General features: G+C 39.3%; 1 protein-coding gene across 1 annotated transcript; it reads left to right on the top strand.

Moving 5' to 3' along the window:
* Positions 1–9,579: 9,579 nt before the first annotated feature.
* Positions 9,580–15,213, top strand: FAM163A (family with sequence similarity 163 member A; the record flags this gene model as incomplete). Its single annotated transcript, XM_081325996.1, has 2 exons — positions 9,580–9,672; positions 14,800–15,213. 2 exons carry the CDS (start codon positions 9,580–9,582, stop codon positions 15,211–15,213), a joined length of 507 nt encoding a protein of 168 aa, XP_081182122.1.
* Positions 15,214–16,716: the final 1,503 nt, after the last annotated feature.

The following is a 16,716-nucleotide window of genomic DNA, read 5'->3' as shown; positions in this document are numbered from 1 at the left end:
TAATATTTAAAGAAAGTTTTACAAGAGGAGTAATGAAAATAAAGGCTGTAGCTCAAAGCTTCAGCCTTTTGCAAGGCAGCTGTGAATGCCAAGGAAGAAATGCTCTTTCTTTAATACAATTCATCTCAGGCTGGATCTGAATGGGTTACAGCTGTTTTCTTTGCAGAGTATGCCACAGGGCCAAGGATTCATTGAGGCCAAGACAAAGAGGGAACAAAGCCCTTTCAATGTAATTAACTGAAAGGACAATTTGGCATCTTCTCACTCAAATCATATCTTGTCTGATGGCTTTGTTTTGTCTTCTATAGAAATCCTTCTGGATTTTGCCATGGGATTTAATTAATGTTGGCATCAGATTAGCATGAATCTGAGGCAGGTTCAGGAAGGCCCATCACGCAGCATCAGCCCAGGGGCTTTGATTAAGCTGGAAGCAATATGTGGATCTGAATTCATTGAATTCACACAGATTCCATGGCCATGGTTGCATCAGCATAAAATATTTATTTATTTATTTATTTAGATTTATATACCGCCCTTTCCCGAAGGACTCAGGGCGGTTTACAGGGTATTTAAAAGAAAATCAATACAAAAGTTAAAACAAATTAAAAAAGATTAAATGAAACCCTGAGAAAAAATAAAAACCCAGTTAAAATTAAAAATTAAAAAATTCTCAGCCTGGGCCAGAGAGCTCGAAGAGCCAGGTCTTCAGGTCCCGGCGGAATGAACGGAGGTCGGGGGCAGTCCTAAGCTCTGCGGGCAGCTGGTTCCAAAGGGCAGGCGCGCCCACTGAGAAGGCCCTACCCCTTGGTGTTACCCGCCGGCAATCTTTAACCGGCAGCACCCTGAGAAGACCCTCCCTGTGGGAGCGCACTGGATGAAGGGAGCTTGATGCTGGCAGCAGGTGTTCCCTCAGATATCCCGGACCCTCGCCATTTAGGGCTTTATAGGTCCTCACCAACACCTTGAATCTTACCCAAAGGGCAACCGGAAGCCAATGCAGCTCGCGGAGTAGAGGTGTTACATGGGAGTATCGGGAGACCCCCATCATGACTCGCGCGGCCCCATTCTGCACCAGCTGAAGCCTCCGGGTGGTCCTCAAGGGCAGCCCCATGTAGAGAGCATTGCAGTAGTCTAAACGGGAGGTCACGAGCGCATGAGTGACTGTGCGTAGGGCATCTCGGTCCAGGTAGGGTTGCAACTGGCGCACCAGGCGAACCTGGGCAAAAGCCCCCCTGGTCACGGCTCCTAGATGATCTTCAAAATTGAGCCGCGAATCCAGGAGGATGCCCAAGTTGCGAGCCCTATCAACGGGGGGTAACACCTCACCCCCCATCATTAGAGATGGAATAGTCTGGTTGACCTGAGATGCCGGTATGCACAGCCACTCAGTCTTGGCAGGATTGAGACAAAGCCTGTTTCTCCCCATCCAGACCCGGACCTCTTCCAGGCAACGGGACATCACGGCGAGGGCATCGCTGGGTTGGTTTGGGGTGGAGAAAAAAAGTTGGGTATCATCAGCGTACTGAAGATACCCCACCCCGAAACCACGAATGATCTCGCCCAGCGGCTTCATATAGATGTTGAACAGGAGGGGCGAGAGAACCGACCCCTGAGGAACTCCACAAACGAGAGGCCTCGGGGCGGACCTCTGCCCTCCCATCAACACCGACTGCGAGCGGCCCAGGAGATAGGAGGAGAACCACCGCAAAACAGTGCCTCCCACTCCCAACCCCCTGAGACGCCGCAGTAGGATACCATGGTCGATGGTATCGAAAGCCGCTGAGAGATCTAATAGGACTAGGACAGAGGAACAACCCCTGTCCCGAGCCCGCCAGAGATCATTCACCAGCGCGACCAATGCCATCTCCGTGCTGTGCCCAGGCTTGAAACCCGATTGGTACGGGTCCAGATAATCAGTTTCATCCAGGAACAGAGGAAGCTGATGAGCCACCACACTCTCAACAACCTTCGCCAGAAAGCGGAGGTTGGAGACCGGACGATAGTTATTTAAAACAGCTGGAAATGCTTCTGGAAATATCTATAACTTTGCAGAAAGGTCTTGGTAGCAAAGATTAGCTTGAAGATCTTCCATTACCCTCTTTTGTTTCAGAATCTCTAAGCTGTGATATTTTTCTGGAGCTAGCATTTTAAAAAACTCACTGTATACAAAACTTACCAGTTTGGGTCATCACAATGTAAAAAAGATGTCGAGACTCTAGAAAGAGTACAGAGAAGAGCAACAGAGATGATCAAGAGACTGGAGGCTAAAACATATAGGGAACGGTTGCTGGAATTGGCTATGTCTAGTTTAATGAAGAGAAGGGTGAGGGGTGACATGATAGCAGTATTCCAATATCTCGGGTGTTGCCATAAAGAAGAGGAAGTCAAGCTTTTCTCCAAAGCACCTGAAGCAGGACAAGAAGCAATGGATGGAAACTAGTCAAGGAGAGAAGCAACCTAGAACTAAGTAGAAATTTTCTGACAGTTAGAACAACTAACCAGTGGAACAACCTGCCTCCAGAAGTTGTGAATGCTCCAACACTGGAAGTTTTTAAGGAGAAACTGGATAGCCATTTGTCTGAAATGGTATAGGGTTTCCTGCCTGAGCAGAGGGTTGGACTAGATGACTTCCAAGGTCTCTTCCAACTTTATTGTTGTTGTTACTTCTGATGCCAGCTGCCTCTGGTGCAAATCATTTGGTATACTAAGGAGTGGGTGATAATGTGTCTTCTAATACATAAGAAGACCAATCGCCCATTCACCAGAATACGCAGGCAACCATTTCTGGAGGGCATAAGCTGTGTCCTCTTCTCACGTTCCAAGTGACTTCAGGGTTTATTTTTCTGATCCATTTCTAAAGAATATTCTTTATATTACAACTCCTTGACTATCGGAGCCAGAGCAGTTAGCTGCAAGTTGGTCTCAGCACTTCACTGGCTACGTGGCAAAGGAAGGGCTGTACCTTCAGGTGAGTAGTGTTCTACCATGCACAAGTGGATTTGTATCATCCCTTATCAGCAGAGTTGAGATAGCTCAGTGGCCATGGTTGTCACTTCATATAGAAAAGATTACTGGTTTGAAACCCTGGCATTTTTTTAATTACACATTTTCTTTTCCTAAGTAACTAGTTTTCTCAATGGTGTTTTGTTTTTTAAAAAACTTTCCAAGTTGCCTTATTTTACCAGTCTTGTGACATAAAGAAGCTTCACCCCTGCTGTAAAATGACCTGGGACATCTAAAACCTTTAATGTCAGGTAACTGGAAAAACAGTAAAACAGAGCATTCCTGGATATTAAAAGAGCTGAGGAAGAAAAATAAATAATCTGGAAAAGAAAAAAAACATAATTAAAAAGAAACATTTTGGCACAGTTTCAAACTGGCAAACTTCACTCTCCCTCTCCCCCCCCTCTCTATATTCATGAAAGGGAGTGTGTGTGTGTGTGTGTGTGAAATCTCATACAATATATGAGATAAAATAAAACCACGATAAAATCATCATAATAGGGGCCATAGTCACAATAGGATATAAGTTATAATTCATGTTATAGAGTGGGGAAAAAAGGATTTTTTTATTTTAAAGCTGCTTGTTCTGCTTGCCTATATTTTGCATTTTGACATTTTACTTTGCATATGTGTATGTGTGTGCATGCATGTGTTTTGTAGTCTTCTGCATATCCTCACACCCATGCACAAACAGAAACAGAAACACATATAAAAGTTAAAAGTAAATTTGTCCAGGAAGATTGTCAACTACTTTTGCAGAACAGAAAGGTGGGAAGGCAGACCAGCCAAGGAACTGTCCAGTGGGGGAACATAATAGACTAAAGCCTGGACTGAATATTATACAAGCTGTTGCCCAAATGTCTCAGTTTACACAGGATTTCCTTACTCCAATTTGGAGTCAAACTAGTATGAACAAGTAAGGGAGAAGCCTAAATGGTAAGGATAGCTATGCACAAGTCTCAAGTAGGCTTAGAAATATATGCCCTTAATAGACTAATCTATGTATTACTGTAAGAACTACATTTCCACCAGATTGATTGTAAGAAGTAGGCTTGCAAAGAATTAGGAAATGCACCACCTGCTCAAAGCATTAGGGTATGAGCAGATTTATTTCTGTATGTTATGTGACTGAAGTATAAGGTATGCTTATGGCAAGAATGGGATCACTTACAAAGTATGCTAAATAACCTTATTTATAAAGTTATGTTGCGTGAAGAATGGGAACTGGGAGTAAAACAACTGGAAACTAAAAATGAAAGAAATGATCTTTGGCATAAGAGGTTTAAATAAAAGTAAGGATAGATCAAGGGACGCAGTGGCTCAGTGGTTTAGGATGCTGAGCTTGTCGATCAGATGGTTGGCAGTTTGGCGGGTCGAATCCCGAGTGCCGCATAACAGAGTGAGCGCCTGTTACTCATCCCAGCTTCTGCCAACCTAGCAGTTCGAAAGCACGTAAAAATGCAAGTAGAAAAATAGGGACCACTACGGTGGGAAGGTAACAGCGTTCCATGCGCCTTTGGCATCTAGTCATGCTGGCCACATGACCACGGAGATGGGCCGGTGCTTATCTCCGTTTCAAAGCCGAAGAGCCAGCGCTTGTCTGAGGACGTCTCCATATATAACTCCATATATTAGTCTTTCTAATTTTCACACACAGAATTACAAGTTCATTTTTTTCTTTTTTCAGCAAAAAGTTCATAAGCCATTTCCAGTCCATAATAAATGTACTGGTCTTTCTCTAATCAAATAAGATCTTCTTGTCTTTTGTAACCATTCTTTATAGGCGACTAACTCTAGTGTGCAGATCGCTTTAATTAATTTTTTCTGCATTTTTTCCAACTCTTGATAACTTTTCTAAGGCTTCCCTTTGGAGGATCCTTTATAGAGTCTCTGAAATACACATCAACCTGATCGCTGCAGGAGACGAAGCTCCCCATTTCTCAATGCATCTTAGAGCTTAGATAAAGAAGAGAGCTAGGAAAGATTCCAAGATTTGAATGTCTTGAATGGGGCTTACATTGATCTTTTGTGCAAAGTCCATGGAAATGAGTGGGAATTATATCAGTTTCGGAGAACACTGGCTTTTAGAAAAAAAACTCACAAGGTAATTCATCCCCCACAGGAATCTCAGTGAAACTTATAGCAATAGTAATAGCACTTAGATTTATATACTGCTTCATAGTGTTTTATAGCCCTCTGTAAGCAGTTTATAATGTCAGCATATTGCCCCCAATAATGTGGGTCCTCATTTTATCAACTTCAGAAGGATGGAGGAGCTCAGTCAAGCTTGAGTCCATCAAGATCAAACTCCTGGCTGTGGGCAGAACTAGCCTGCAATTCTTATAACTTGACTTTGACAGAGTTTTCTGCACTGTGCTAAGCCATGGGCTACTTAACTGTACTTTGCTGAAAAGCTACCATTCTCTGGATTTATGTAGCATACTAAACTAAAATAAAACTTCATCATTTTAGTGTGATGTGTAAATTATACCATTATGTGTAAATTAATCATTGGAAAAGATCATTGAAATTGTTTGGTATATTAAACAATGCAACTCTTTCATATCCTGGAAAAGAAAGAGATCCCCCCCGGTTAACAACTGCCATGTTTAGTGTCCATTCAGAGTTATAATGGCACTGAAAAAGCAACTGTACAATTTGTCCATGAACTTGTGACTGTCACAGTGTTTCAGGATTATGTCATCACTATTTGTAAGCTTTATAGCTGGCCAGCAACAAAATCTCAAGTTACAGTCACATTATGTCCCACTTAATAACTGCAGGTGATTTGCTTAACATCTGCAGTGGAACTGAAAGCCGAAGTCTGTAACAGTCTCATGATATTTTACTTAACAACAATACCCCCTTAGCAACAGAGTTATTAATCTTGATTGCAGTTATTAAACAAGGGCTATCTTGATTGCAGTTATTAAACACAGACTATCTCTGCTTTATTGGATGGAATATTATTACTTATTATATTTATTATGGCTGCCCATTCCAAAAGGCTCTGGACATATCAAAATATACAATTAAAACATTCAAAAACATAAGAGCCAGGAGAAAAACAGTTATAACAATATAAAAAACACAACAGGAGTTCCATAAACAAATTAATCCCAAGCCTGGGATTTAGAATATTATATATTTATAATATATTAAATTATACTAGAGCTAAGTGGATCAAAAAATTGGGGGGATTTTGCTCAACCACTGACTGACAGTAACCTTATCAATGAATTCAGTTATCTGCATTTGCATCCAGGACAAACATTTACAATGTGGAATATCTGTTGTAACATGGGCACTTGCTTCTCTTCCTTAGAAAGATGCATTCTACATTCAAATTACAAGGAAAAATCCAGGTGTGTGCAGTCACCAAGCAATGGAGCAGAAGTTTGTACTTATTGTATTTATGCATTCGAACAAAATCCTAACTGGATTTGGGAACTTTCCACAAGACAATTTTAATAAAAAAAATTATTACAATAGTAAAAACTAATACAAATTATATTTAGAGAAAGAAAGAAAAAAAGAATGAAAAGTATAATAAAAAAGAATATAATTAAGAAAAAGAAAAGAAAAGAAGTGACTTCTTATTTTCATCACAAGTTTAAACACATTTAGTTACTTTTACCCCTATGATATCATTTTTTCATATATCTCATCCCTTATCTATATATAAATCCATAAAACATTGTTTTGTTATTTCTCTTAAATTATTTGAGTTTTTAAGTTTATAATTCATTGTTCAGAGTTGACAATAAAGCTCAATTTATGACTTTTCAAACTTGTCATATTTAAGGTCTTTAGTAGTTTTAAGATGGTTAATAGACAATTTCCAAAAATGATTCGAAAGTGAGGTTTGTGAACTTAGTATGCTTAAAAAAAGGCTCCTCTGCAGTTGTGAGCAAGATGGCTGATATTTTTGTCTCCTGGTGCTCAAATTGGCAAACAACCCATGTCCTGTGGTCTCCTTGCAAGGAGCAGCTTTTTGGAGCACATGTGCCAATCTCATTTCTAAGAAATGATTTACTCACTAATTCCTTGGTCTTTGCTGCAGTTGTCAACTCCACTTTCATGAGGATATCTTCCGTTCACTACACCTCCCCCAGAAATCCCGATCTGTCTCCTCTTATTCCTGTGAAAAAATATGAAATTTATTCCATTGTTATGTTTATTCCCAGGTAAGGGGAGATGCATTTATTTCCTCCCTCAAATTAAATGGATTGCTTTTTATCTCTCTGCTATGACTTCTCATCACCGTTAATAAATAGTGTAGAGGGACAATTTATACATTCTATGTTTAATATTACCCAGAGTTTTCTTTGAATAACCAGGAGGGAAGAATATTTGGTAGAAGACAATAAACATCACAATAATTCCAGACTCCAGATTCCAGACAAATAAACAGATTTTCAAACCAAAAAAGATGTGAATAAATATGTAGTTCATGCATTCATGCATCAGGCTTCATGCCTAGCTAAAGTTATAAGATTATATGACTGGGATGGAACAAATTACAGTATGTCCACTGGGAATATTGCAAATGTGTATTAGGAATGAAAAAAAGTGTTTTTAACCAATTGGGGAGTTGAGAAGCCGAATGAGAACAATTTAATCTCTTTCCCTCTTTTATTTTATTTTGCAGGTCCAATACACCCTTTACTGAACGTAAGTGTTTTTAATTATTTCATATGTGTGTTAATTCACTTTCTGTGTAAACATATTTGCTTGAGAGTTTCCAGAAAATTTGTAAGAAATGTACAAACAAATCTACAAATAAAAGTAAGCACTAATAGCTGCTGTTAATAATTGGATTCACTGGGTTAAGCCTGCTGCAGGTATATTATACAATTCATAGTCTATATATGGGCAGAAAAGTTATTATGTGACTATGGCTCATCATGCACCAAAATGACATCAATACAGGAGATATTAGCAGACTGAAACGTTTTGCAGAGGTAGGGGAAAAAAGTAATTGAGAGAGGGGAAGAAATACAAGCATGTTTCAAAAATATGGGGGTATAAGCTGAAACTGACAGGAAGGAAGTTCAAAAGTAATATTAGAAAATATTACTTCACATAAAGAGTAGTGGAAGCTTGGTACCAACATCCAGCAGAGATAGGGAATCAATCATCTGAGAGTGAGTTTAAATACATGTCCATCATCTGACAAAAATTAAAAATGAAATTAAAAATAAAAATAACAAATCAATTTAAAAAACAAACAAACGAAGAAACGTAAAGGGTAGACTCGATGGAACACTAGGTCTTTTTCTGCTGTCAGTTTTCCACGTTTCTATGTTTTCTATGTTTCACTCCACATATATTGAGTGAAAACTGGAAACTGAAAAGAAGAAAGTACAAAATGGAATAGTTTGAAAAGAGATCTGTCTTCTTGATCAGTTTGCTGTCCCCCATACTGAAATGGCATCTCTGTGTTCAAAGGAATGTATGCCAGAGTATACAAGTTGCTGGAATTAACTTAACCAAGGAAGAGTTCTTGCTTTTTGTGGCTTCCGAGAAGCTTCTGAGTCCAGCTTCATACAACCAGGGGTGACATTTAACTTGAGGCATCCTTTGATCTTAATTCAGTTTATAAGTACAAGCAAGAAACCAACAGCAAAAGCTAACTGATTCCTGGATTAAAACCCTGGCTTGTCCAAATGTCATGATTTGTTTTACCTGCCCGCATAAATAAATGAGTTGCACAAACCAAGTTGATCCCTTTTTTGTGTGCAAGAGGAGATTGACAAAAATCTTTCTTTATTCGCTTTGTGAGAAATAAGGGACACTTCTTCCATTTTGGAGAAAGTTGGGGGTGACAGCTGTCTTTCTGCCCTCTAACAGCAGATGGATTCCGAAGAACTCCTCCGTTTGAACAAAGAAAGTATGGCTGGACCTTCCAAAGAAGGGTTTTCTCCTGTGAAGCCTAGCCTCCTGTTTTTATCCAGCCCAGAGATTATGGCTGGCTCTTGAATCAGATTCAATTCCTCATCCCTGTCCTTGAATATGCAGTACCTACTACTGATATAGATAATGCTCAGGATCAATGTGCTAATTTTTTCACTTCAATTTAAAAGAAATACTGATTTACATCTCAATGGCCATGCTACTTTGGTAGAAAGAGATAGATCAGCGTTGAAAATACTGAAGGAAACATACATTATAGATATATTCATTCATTGTCGGAGATAACAATATTCCTCTTTACAATAAAACATGTAGCTGTGCAGCCAAATAAACATCACCCTAATTTTTAGTTGAAGAGTTTTAATGGTTAAAATCAACTCAGCTGTTGACCAACCAGCTAAGCAATATGCTTTGTGAAAATTCTGTTTAGATTAGTTTTATGTTTATAAGGTTACAAAAACAACAGGAGAAATAGGAAGAGATTGGACAACTAAGCCCCGGGTTGGACTAGAAGACCTCCAAGGTCCCTTCCAACACTGTTATTCCATTCTGTTTAAGGGATCTCAGGGCTGGAGGGATTTTTAATTCTTATCACTAGTTTTATTAGCTTAGATCTCCTGTCTTTTCTCCATTTCTAGAATTTGATGGAGAATCGGTCGGATGACAGCAGGAACTGTTGTCATCACTGGCGGAATACTAGCAACTGTCATCTTATTGTGTATCGTTGCAGTTCTTTGTTATTGTAGGCTACAGGTAAGACTCTTACCAGTGTATGAGACATAAACTTCATTTTGTATTCAAGGACAATAGAACATTGTATGCAACAAGCATGTTTGCTTCATGTTCCTCAGGTGTAACACAAGACTTTCCCTTCTATAAAATAGCAACACAACTTAATGCATGGATATGAAGATAGCAGACTCAGATAAAATACTATCTAAGGCACAAACCTAATTGTTGTTCTTAGACATCTCAGCAAACTGAATAGTCAACAATTATAAAAAGAATTTAAAAAACAAGGTGCAGTGAGGCATGAGGTAGGAAAGAAAGCATAGATATTATCTAGAAAGAGCAATAAAATGCCTTAATGTTTAAAACATTTTTAAGATCATCAGGAGTGCGTATTGTATTTACTATAGTGAAAATGTTTATGGAGATTGGCAGTCATCCAGGTCATAGTTATCCCAAAGATGCTTTTTTCCCCGAGGCAATTGGACTTTCTTGTTTTTCTTTGAAGACATTTCGCTTCTCATTCAAGAAGCTTCTTTAGAGCTAAGGAAGCTTCTTGGATGAGAAGCAAAATGTCTTCAAAGAAAAACAAGAAAGTTCAGTTCACTTTTGAAAAAAGCATCTTTGGGAAATAGTGAAGAATAGCAGAACATTAAAACTAAGGACCTAAGTGCTAAAAACAAAATGGCAACATTAATTAAGCCATAAGTAGAGCCTATATATGTGTGTGTGTGTGTGTGTGTGTGTGTGTGTGTGTGTGTGTGTGTGTACCCCCTAAAATCCAAGGAAATCAACCTAGTTTGTTAACAAAGTGCTGCTTTTGGAACACAAACAAAATTCAGCAGCAAAACACTTTTATCCTTTTGAACTCACGCAGCATGTCAAGAACATGATTAAATAATTATATTCATTAAAAGTTAATTTCCTATTTCTCAAAATTCCTACGTGATACAGTCATTCTGAAATTATACTTGCATGTAATTTGAAGGGGTATATCACAATCACCAAAAGTTTTTCAGGAAGCAAAACTTTTGAAAAAAATGTATTGTCCAGTGTGATTATTACAGCCTTTTTCCAGGTATAGACTCAAATGCTGACTTACAGTAGATCAATAAAGGCAACATATAAAGAGAGTGTGGGCATTTATTTCTCTGCCCCAAACTGCAGGAGAGCAGATATAGCCATATATTCCTAAAGCTAGCAAGAAATTTCTCCTATTCTAACTAGTTTAGAAGCTTATGAAATAAGAAGTGTGCATCTAGTTTACTAGGGATGCTGAGAAAACTAATAGAGCAGTAATTAGATGAGCCCATGATATTACCCTTTTTAAAGAGGGGAACATTAATAGAACAATTTCATTCTTTAGGCATATGGAAAGCATTATTGATGTGGGTGTATAAGGAGGTCGGAAGGTCCAGCAATCCTTAATTTTTAACAATTCAGCAGGTACCAAATCACTATTAGAGACTTTTTTAAAAAAAAAAACAACAACTATTGATTGATTCAAGAGTTTCCTTCCAGCCAGGAGGTGGATGGCCAAGGGAGAATACTATTGGGGGGGGGCCTTAACTAAGATGAAAGACTGGTGAGTGGAGGACTACATAATTGGCTATAAGACATCCCCCACATTTTTGCTACAATCTTAGCTTGTAGTCTTGGCTAAAATGCTTGCAATTATCTTCTAAATGAGAGTAAAGGTCAGTCTAGACTCTAGAGAAGACTAGAATGATACTTAATTGAGACAGGCTGTAATTATAGAATCTTGCAAGCTTGACTGCTTCACTTTCCCAGTGAATCAGGGAGGGCTTTCTGCCTGAGTTTCTTCTGAATGCTTATTTCCCAGCCCTTAAAGAACGTTTCAGTCCTCTTTGCCTATTTTCCATCTATTTCCCTGATTCTCTGCAGTACAGATTTTGTCTCTTGTGGCTTGGAAACGTTGTTCCCAGCTTTGTTTCTCCCTTTTTATTAACCGTTTATACTGTAACTTTTTTTAAGATCTAGAAATCTTAAAACCTACTAACAAGATGGCGTTGGAACAAAGGAAGAAGCATTGTAGGTGGACCCATGTCGTGATGTCTCCCCCCAGGAGATGGAATCATTAGGTCAGATTAGATGATGGATGTGTAGAGGCCAGAGGGATTGTTGCTACCGAGACACTGTTCATGTAAAGGAGGACTGTTTCCAGGTTAGGAATGTAATCAAAATAAATTAAGATAAAGGGAGGGATGGGGGAAGTGCAAGATTCTGTCACTCAAGCTTTATGATAAAACTATTACTGATCTACATAACATTGGATTCCTAGTCTGATCAGCCTTGAAGGACTGACAGAATGTTACCTGAAGGATTCTCAGTAAAAGTCAGGTTGAATAGCAGTTTGTTTGGAGTTGCAATTCATTGTACTGTGAGGGATGTCCTATATAGGACAAATGTGTCATTCCCTCATGCTGAACTGTAGTGGATTACCAGTACTTTTTACATACTTACAGAGAGACATATTTGTACTATTGATGGGTGCCGTGGGCTGTTTGTCTTGCTTTTCAAGAGCTTCAAGAGGAGAGGGGCAGGCATCTTGGGTACAGGAGTTAGATAGAACATCCATTTAGGGCATGGTGTAGATAAATTGTCTTTAGTCTCATCTCTGTTGTTTTGATTAGTGTTTTGTAGTGTGGACAGAATTAAAGTCTTCTTTTAAGCAGCAAAAAGCTCTGCTGTTTCCTAGGTTTGGTAGCCCATCACTTTTAAAGGGAATTAGCTCTTTGGCCAATGCACTGTAAGAGTTAATCAGTTCACTTTGAAATGGGCAAAGCAATGTTTCCCTCATCTTAGTGAAGGTTTAGATACACTCCTTGCTGTCAAGGATAGAGATAAGATTAGATTAAGTATGACAATGTCCAAGTTGGGCAGCATTTCAGAGTGAATGACCTAATGTAATATTGTCTAAAAGGGGTCTCAACGATTAAATCAGTGAACACTCAAATGGGATAAATCCCAAAACATTCCAGAAAGGACCTCATTTTTAGTAGCACTGCTGAAAAACAATTGGATACTTTTCATGCATATGGAGGAGCCAGTTAATAGGGACAGGATCAACGGTATAAGGCTGGCAGTGTGGCAAGTTGGCTTAAAGAAAAATGCCCAGAACCTCTGGCAACCCATCTTCCTGCATTAATAGTATTAAGACTAGATGGAACCAATTGTGTTGATAAATGATGGAAAAAAAATTAATTTTTTTTGGTCTGGGCTTGGGGGTTTGCAGCTGTCAGACAGTCTGTCAAGGAAACTCACTAAGATACAATAATGTGCATATCAAATGTTTTCCTTAGGTCATCTTTTTTAATAGAGATAGCTGTTATTCCTCAAATAGACTTATAACAGTGCGAGCTGTTAAAAGACAATAATTAGCCAGAAAATCTGAGGAAGATTTTACAATTACATCCTCATTTGGTTCATCATCCTCATTAAGGGCATGAGTACAAAAGCTAACTTCATGGTGGGCAACAGGCTAACCAGGGCAGAGTGTTTTTCAGAAAGTCTTCGTTCCGTAAGAGTATCGCTTTCATTTAAAAAAGAGGAGCTCTGTGCTTCATCAGATTGTTGGGAGAGCACCACAACTATGTCCACTGAATTCATCAGATTCCAGGAGGTTAGATTTTCTGTAGCAGCCTTTGACACCAGGAGCTCATTAATCTTGAGTTGTTTTTTGCTGCCTAGGCTGGTTCTATGTCTCCTTTGCTTGCCCACAGCACTGAGAACTTTTAAGCTAAAGGACAGAGTTTGGGGTTCATCTGATAGATAGGGATAAAATAAGATAAAAATCAATCGAAGATAAAATGGGACGAGAAAAGTAAAAGAGTAAAAACAAAAAAAAGTCTAGATGTCAGATAAAGTAGGCATTGAGCTGGGCTGCTCCTCCAACACTATTTTACGATCTGCACTTAGATATCCTCATCCACACAACTGCTCTGTTGTGCTTCCCCTAAATCTTGCTGACACTGTAGACACTGTCTACCATCCCTCCATCCTTCCAAGGTCAGTAAAATGGAGAGCCAGATTGTTGGGGGAGATATGCTGACTCTGCAAGCTGCTTAGAGGGGGCTGTAAAGCACTGTGGAACGGTATATAAAGTCTAAGTGCTACTGCTACCATGCCCCTTGAATAGGCTGTTGCTATACTTTTCCCATTCAGCTTCAATGTGCAACTTTCTAAGCTCTACAGTACTGAAATTTCAGTCTTGCCCAATATCAGCCCTCTCAGTGAAAAGCATTCTCCAATTGGTTGGCACAATGCTCTTGTTATGCACGCACTGCATTTTTTAAAATTTCCTGTTCTACTGTAAATTTTTTCTTCTTATCCCAGCTACAGGTAGTCCTCGTTTAACAACACTAACTGGGACCAGAATTTCCATCTCTAAGCAAAGCAGTCATTTAGCAATATATCATGTAATCCTACTGCTTAGTGACAGAAGTTCTGATCATCTCAATTATGATTGTTAAGTAAGGACTTCATGTTTCTCCTGCCCTGCTGTGCTCGCTTCTGCTTCGACCTCTCTCACCTATCTTCCCCTCCTCTCTGCCCTTTTGGCCACCCTGTGCCTGGTGCCCCACACAGGCTTCAGCTGACCTTTGGAATCTTCTTCTTCATGCTGGTGGCAGTTGTGTCTGGCCTTCAGAAGGAGGTCTAGAATAGTACAGGCTAAATGTTTATTCACAGCAAATAAGGTTATTAGCAAAAAAAATTGAACATATTCATAGATATTATCAATGCCTATTAATTATGATGGCAGTAAATTATCTATGATGTCCCAGGAATATGCTCCTCAATACCAGTTGCTGGAGGAAGTACTTTTAACTCTGATGCAGCTTGTGGGCTTCCTACTGGCCAGCGTGGAAATAAAATTCTGCAACAGAATCTTTTGGTCTGATCCAGCCAGTAGTTCAGATGTATCTCAATGTGTCTGAAAGCTGACAATTTTAAGCTGTGTGGACTTCAACTCCCAGAATTCCACAGACAACAATATTCAGAAATGCTGAATAACATGATATGAAAATTGCTGAATTTAATGTGTGTCAATATGCTGAACTCTCAGAGTGTTATTCTATTTAGGAAACAAACTTTTTGTGTGCTTACAAAAATATTCCTCTCGTGCTTTAGTATTATTGCTGCAAGAAAGATGAATCTGAGGAAGCCAAAGAGGAAGAAGAGGAGGAAGAGGAGGAGGAGGAAGAAGAAGTCAATTTCCCCCTGCACTCACACTACGTTATGTGCAATGCTTGCAACTGTCGTATCATGGACGGGCAAGGCAATTCCTCCTTTCCACTCTGTGAGCTTAACAAACAGAGTAACCGGAACTATGGCCCAGTCTGTTCCCCCTGCAGGTCTCCCTTTTATATACGGACCGCTGACATGGTACGGAATGGGGGCGAGAGTGTCACCTACACACCCATATGCTGCAAGGATATGGGGCTGCCTGCCAATCTGGCAACCCATCAAAATTACCCGGTGATCCATCACTGCGCCATCCATGGGACTTTTCCAAATCTGAGGGCTTTCAGTACAGAAGTATGATCACTGTTTATCACTATCACGGGTGCTTCAGTGTGATCCTCTTTTTGGGTGGGGATTTTAATGTTATATGTTTCAGCCAAAATGGAACATGTGTCCAAGACCCATCCTTGTTCCTGATCTTTGCAGTAAAAGATTTGTAACTTTATAACCAAGGGTAGGTGGGTGGAGTTGTGCAAATTTCAACCTGCAAAGTGATACTGTTGTTTCCACTGAGGATTCTTGTCTAAAGAGGGCTATCTATAATACAAACTATGTTGCATTTCAAGGTTTTTGGAATCCAATTTACAATTCCACCCCCGCTAAGAGATTTGGGGCCTACCACTAGGCATTCCCATTTGTCTCCTTCTTCAAAGCAATACCCGCTCACGACCCTTGATTAGTAGAGTAGGCTCACAATGGTCAGTTCGAGAACTTGTTAGGGGACATCATAATTCCCAACCAGGATGGGGACATCAGTGAGAAGGATGACAACATTTCTGAAAGTGGAACAAGAACTAACAAGAATGAAATGTTTTGATTATTTCTGTAATCCATTGGTTATCAACTGAATGCTATATTTGTACTAGAATGTAAAATAGGCAGCCATATTGTATTTATTACACACATGAACACGCATACACAAGCACATACATTTACTAAGGGTAAGAAACTGGGGGTTGAAGAACTGGAGAAATTACCAATTTCTTCTGAAATCTGATTATTTTTTACATGGCAAAAACATCCTGTTCTCTCCAAATTCTCAGTTCTTAACAGGCTTTCTTAAGAACAGTTCATACCTGACACTTAACGGCCACCCACACCCCAAGCTTTGTTAAGTCATTTTTTCTAACTTCCCGTCCTCATGTAATTAAAGCTGGTAGAACTGCAAAAGGTCATATTTTTATGATTAAGCCATGGCAAGGAAGGATTGAAGTGAGTACGATGGTCAATGCCAAATTCAACAGTTTTATGACTTTTGTAAGGTAATACCTTTTAAAATAGAACAGGTCAGATACAAAGAAAAGCGTACTGAATTGGTTTCAAAATTTGATTGATAACTTCTTCCAGTCTACCCTTTGCTATGTGTGAAATGTTGTTCATGTGTTTGAAATTCTGATGATTTGATCTTCTAAGAATGGTAGATGAGGCTATTTTGGCAACTACTTGGTCTACACTTTTGAACAAGCACAAGAGTCATTCTCTGAAGCATGAGTAAGCAGCCAGTCTTGCATACTCTTCTTTATTTATATGTTTATAAATGTTTATCAGAGAAGAAATTTAAGACCTTACCCTAAAATGGTAATTATCTCAAGAACACAAGAACGCTGAGGCGATAAAGGAATCGGTGTTATGTACAGGAATACAGGCTTGATTCATTTCAATTATATTTTGAACTATTTGAGTTTAATCTGGATTGTATCCATTTATCCCAGTCCCCAATTCCAGTGGAGCTGCATTTGAGCAAAAACACAGCTCCCTCCACAACAGAATCCTAATTTTGTAGCATTTAAAAGTCTGTGGAGA

Source organism: Vipera berus, assembly GCF_964194415.1.
Source record: "Vipera berus genome assembly, chromosome: 3".
Taxonomy (NCBI): Eukaryota; Metazoa; Chordata; class Lepidosauria; order Squamata; family Viperidae; genus Vipera; species Vipera berus.
This window is presented reverse-complemented; position numbering and strand designations above follow the sequence as displayed.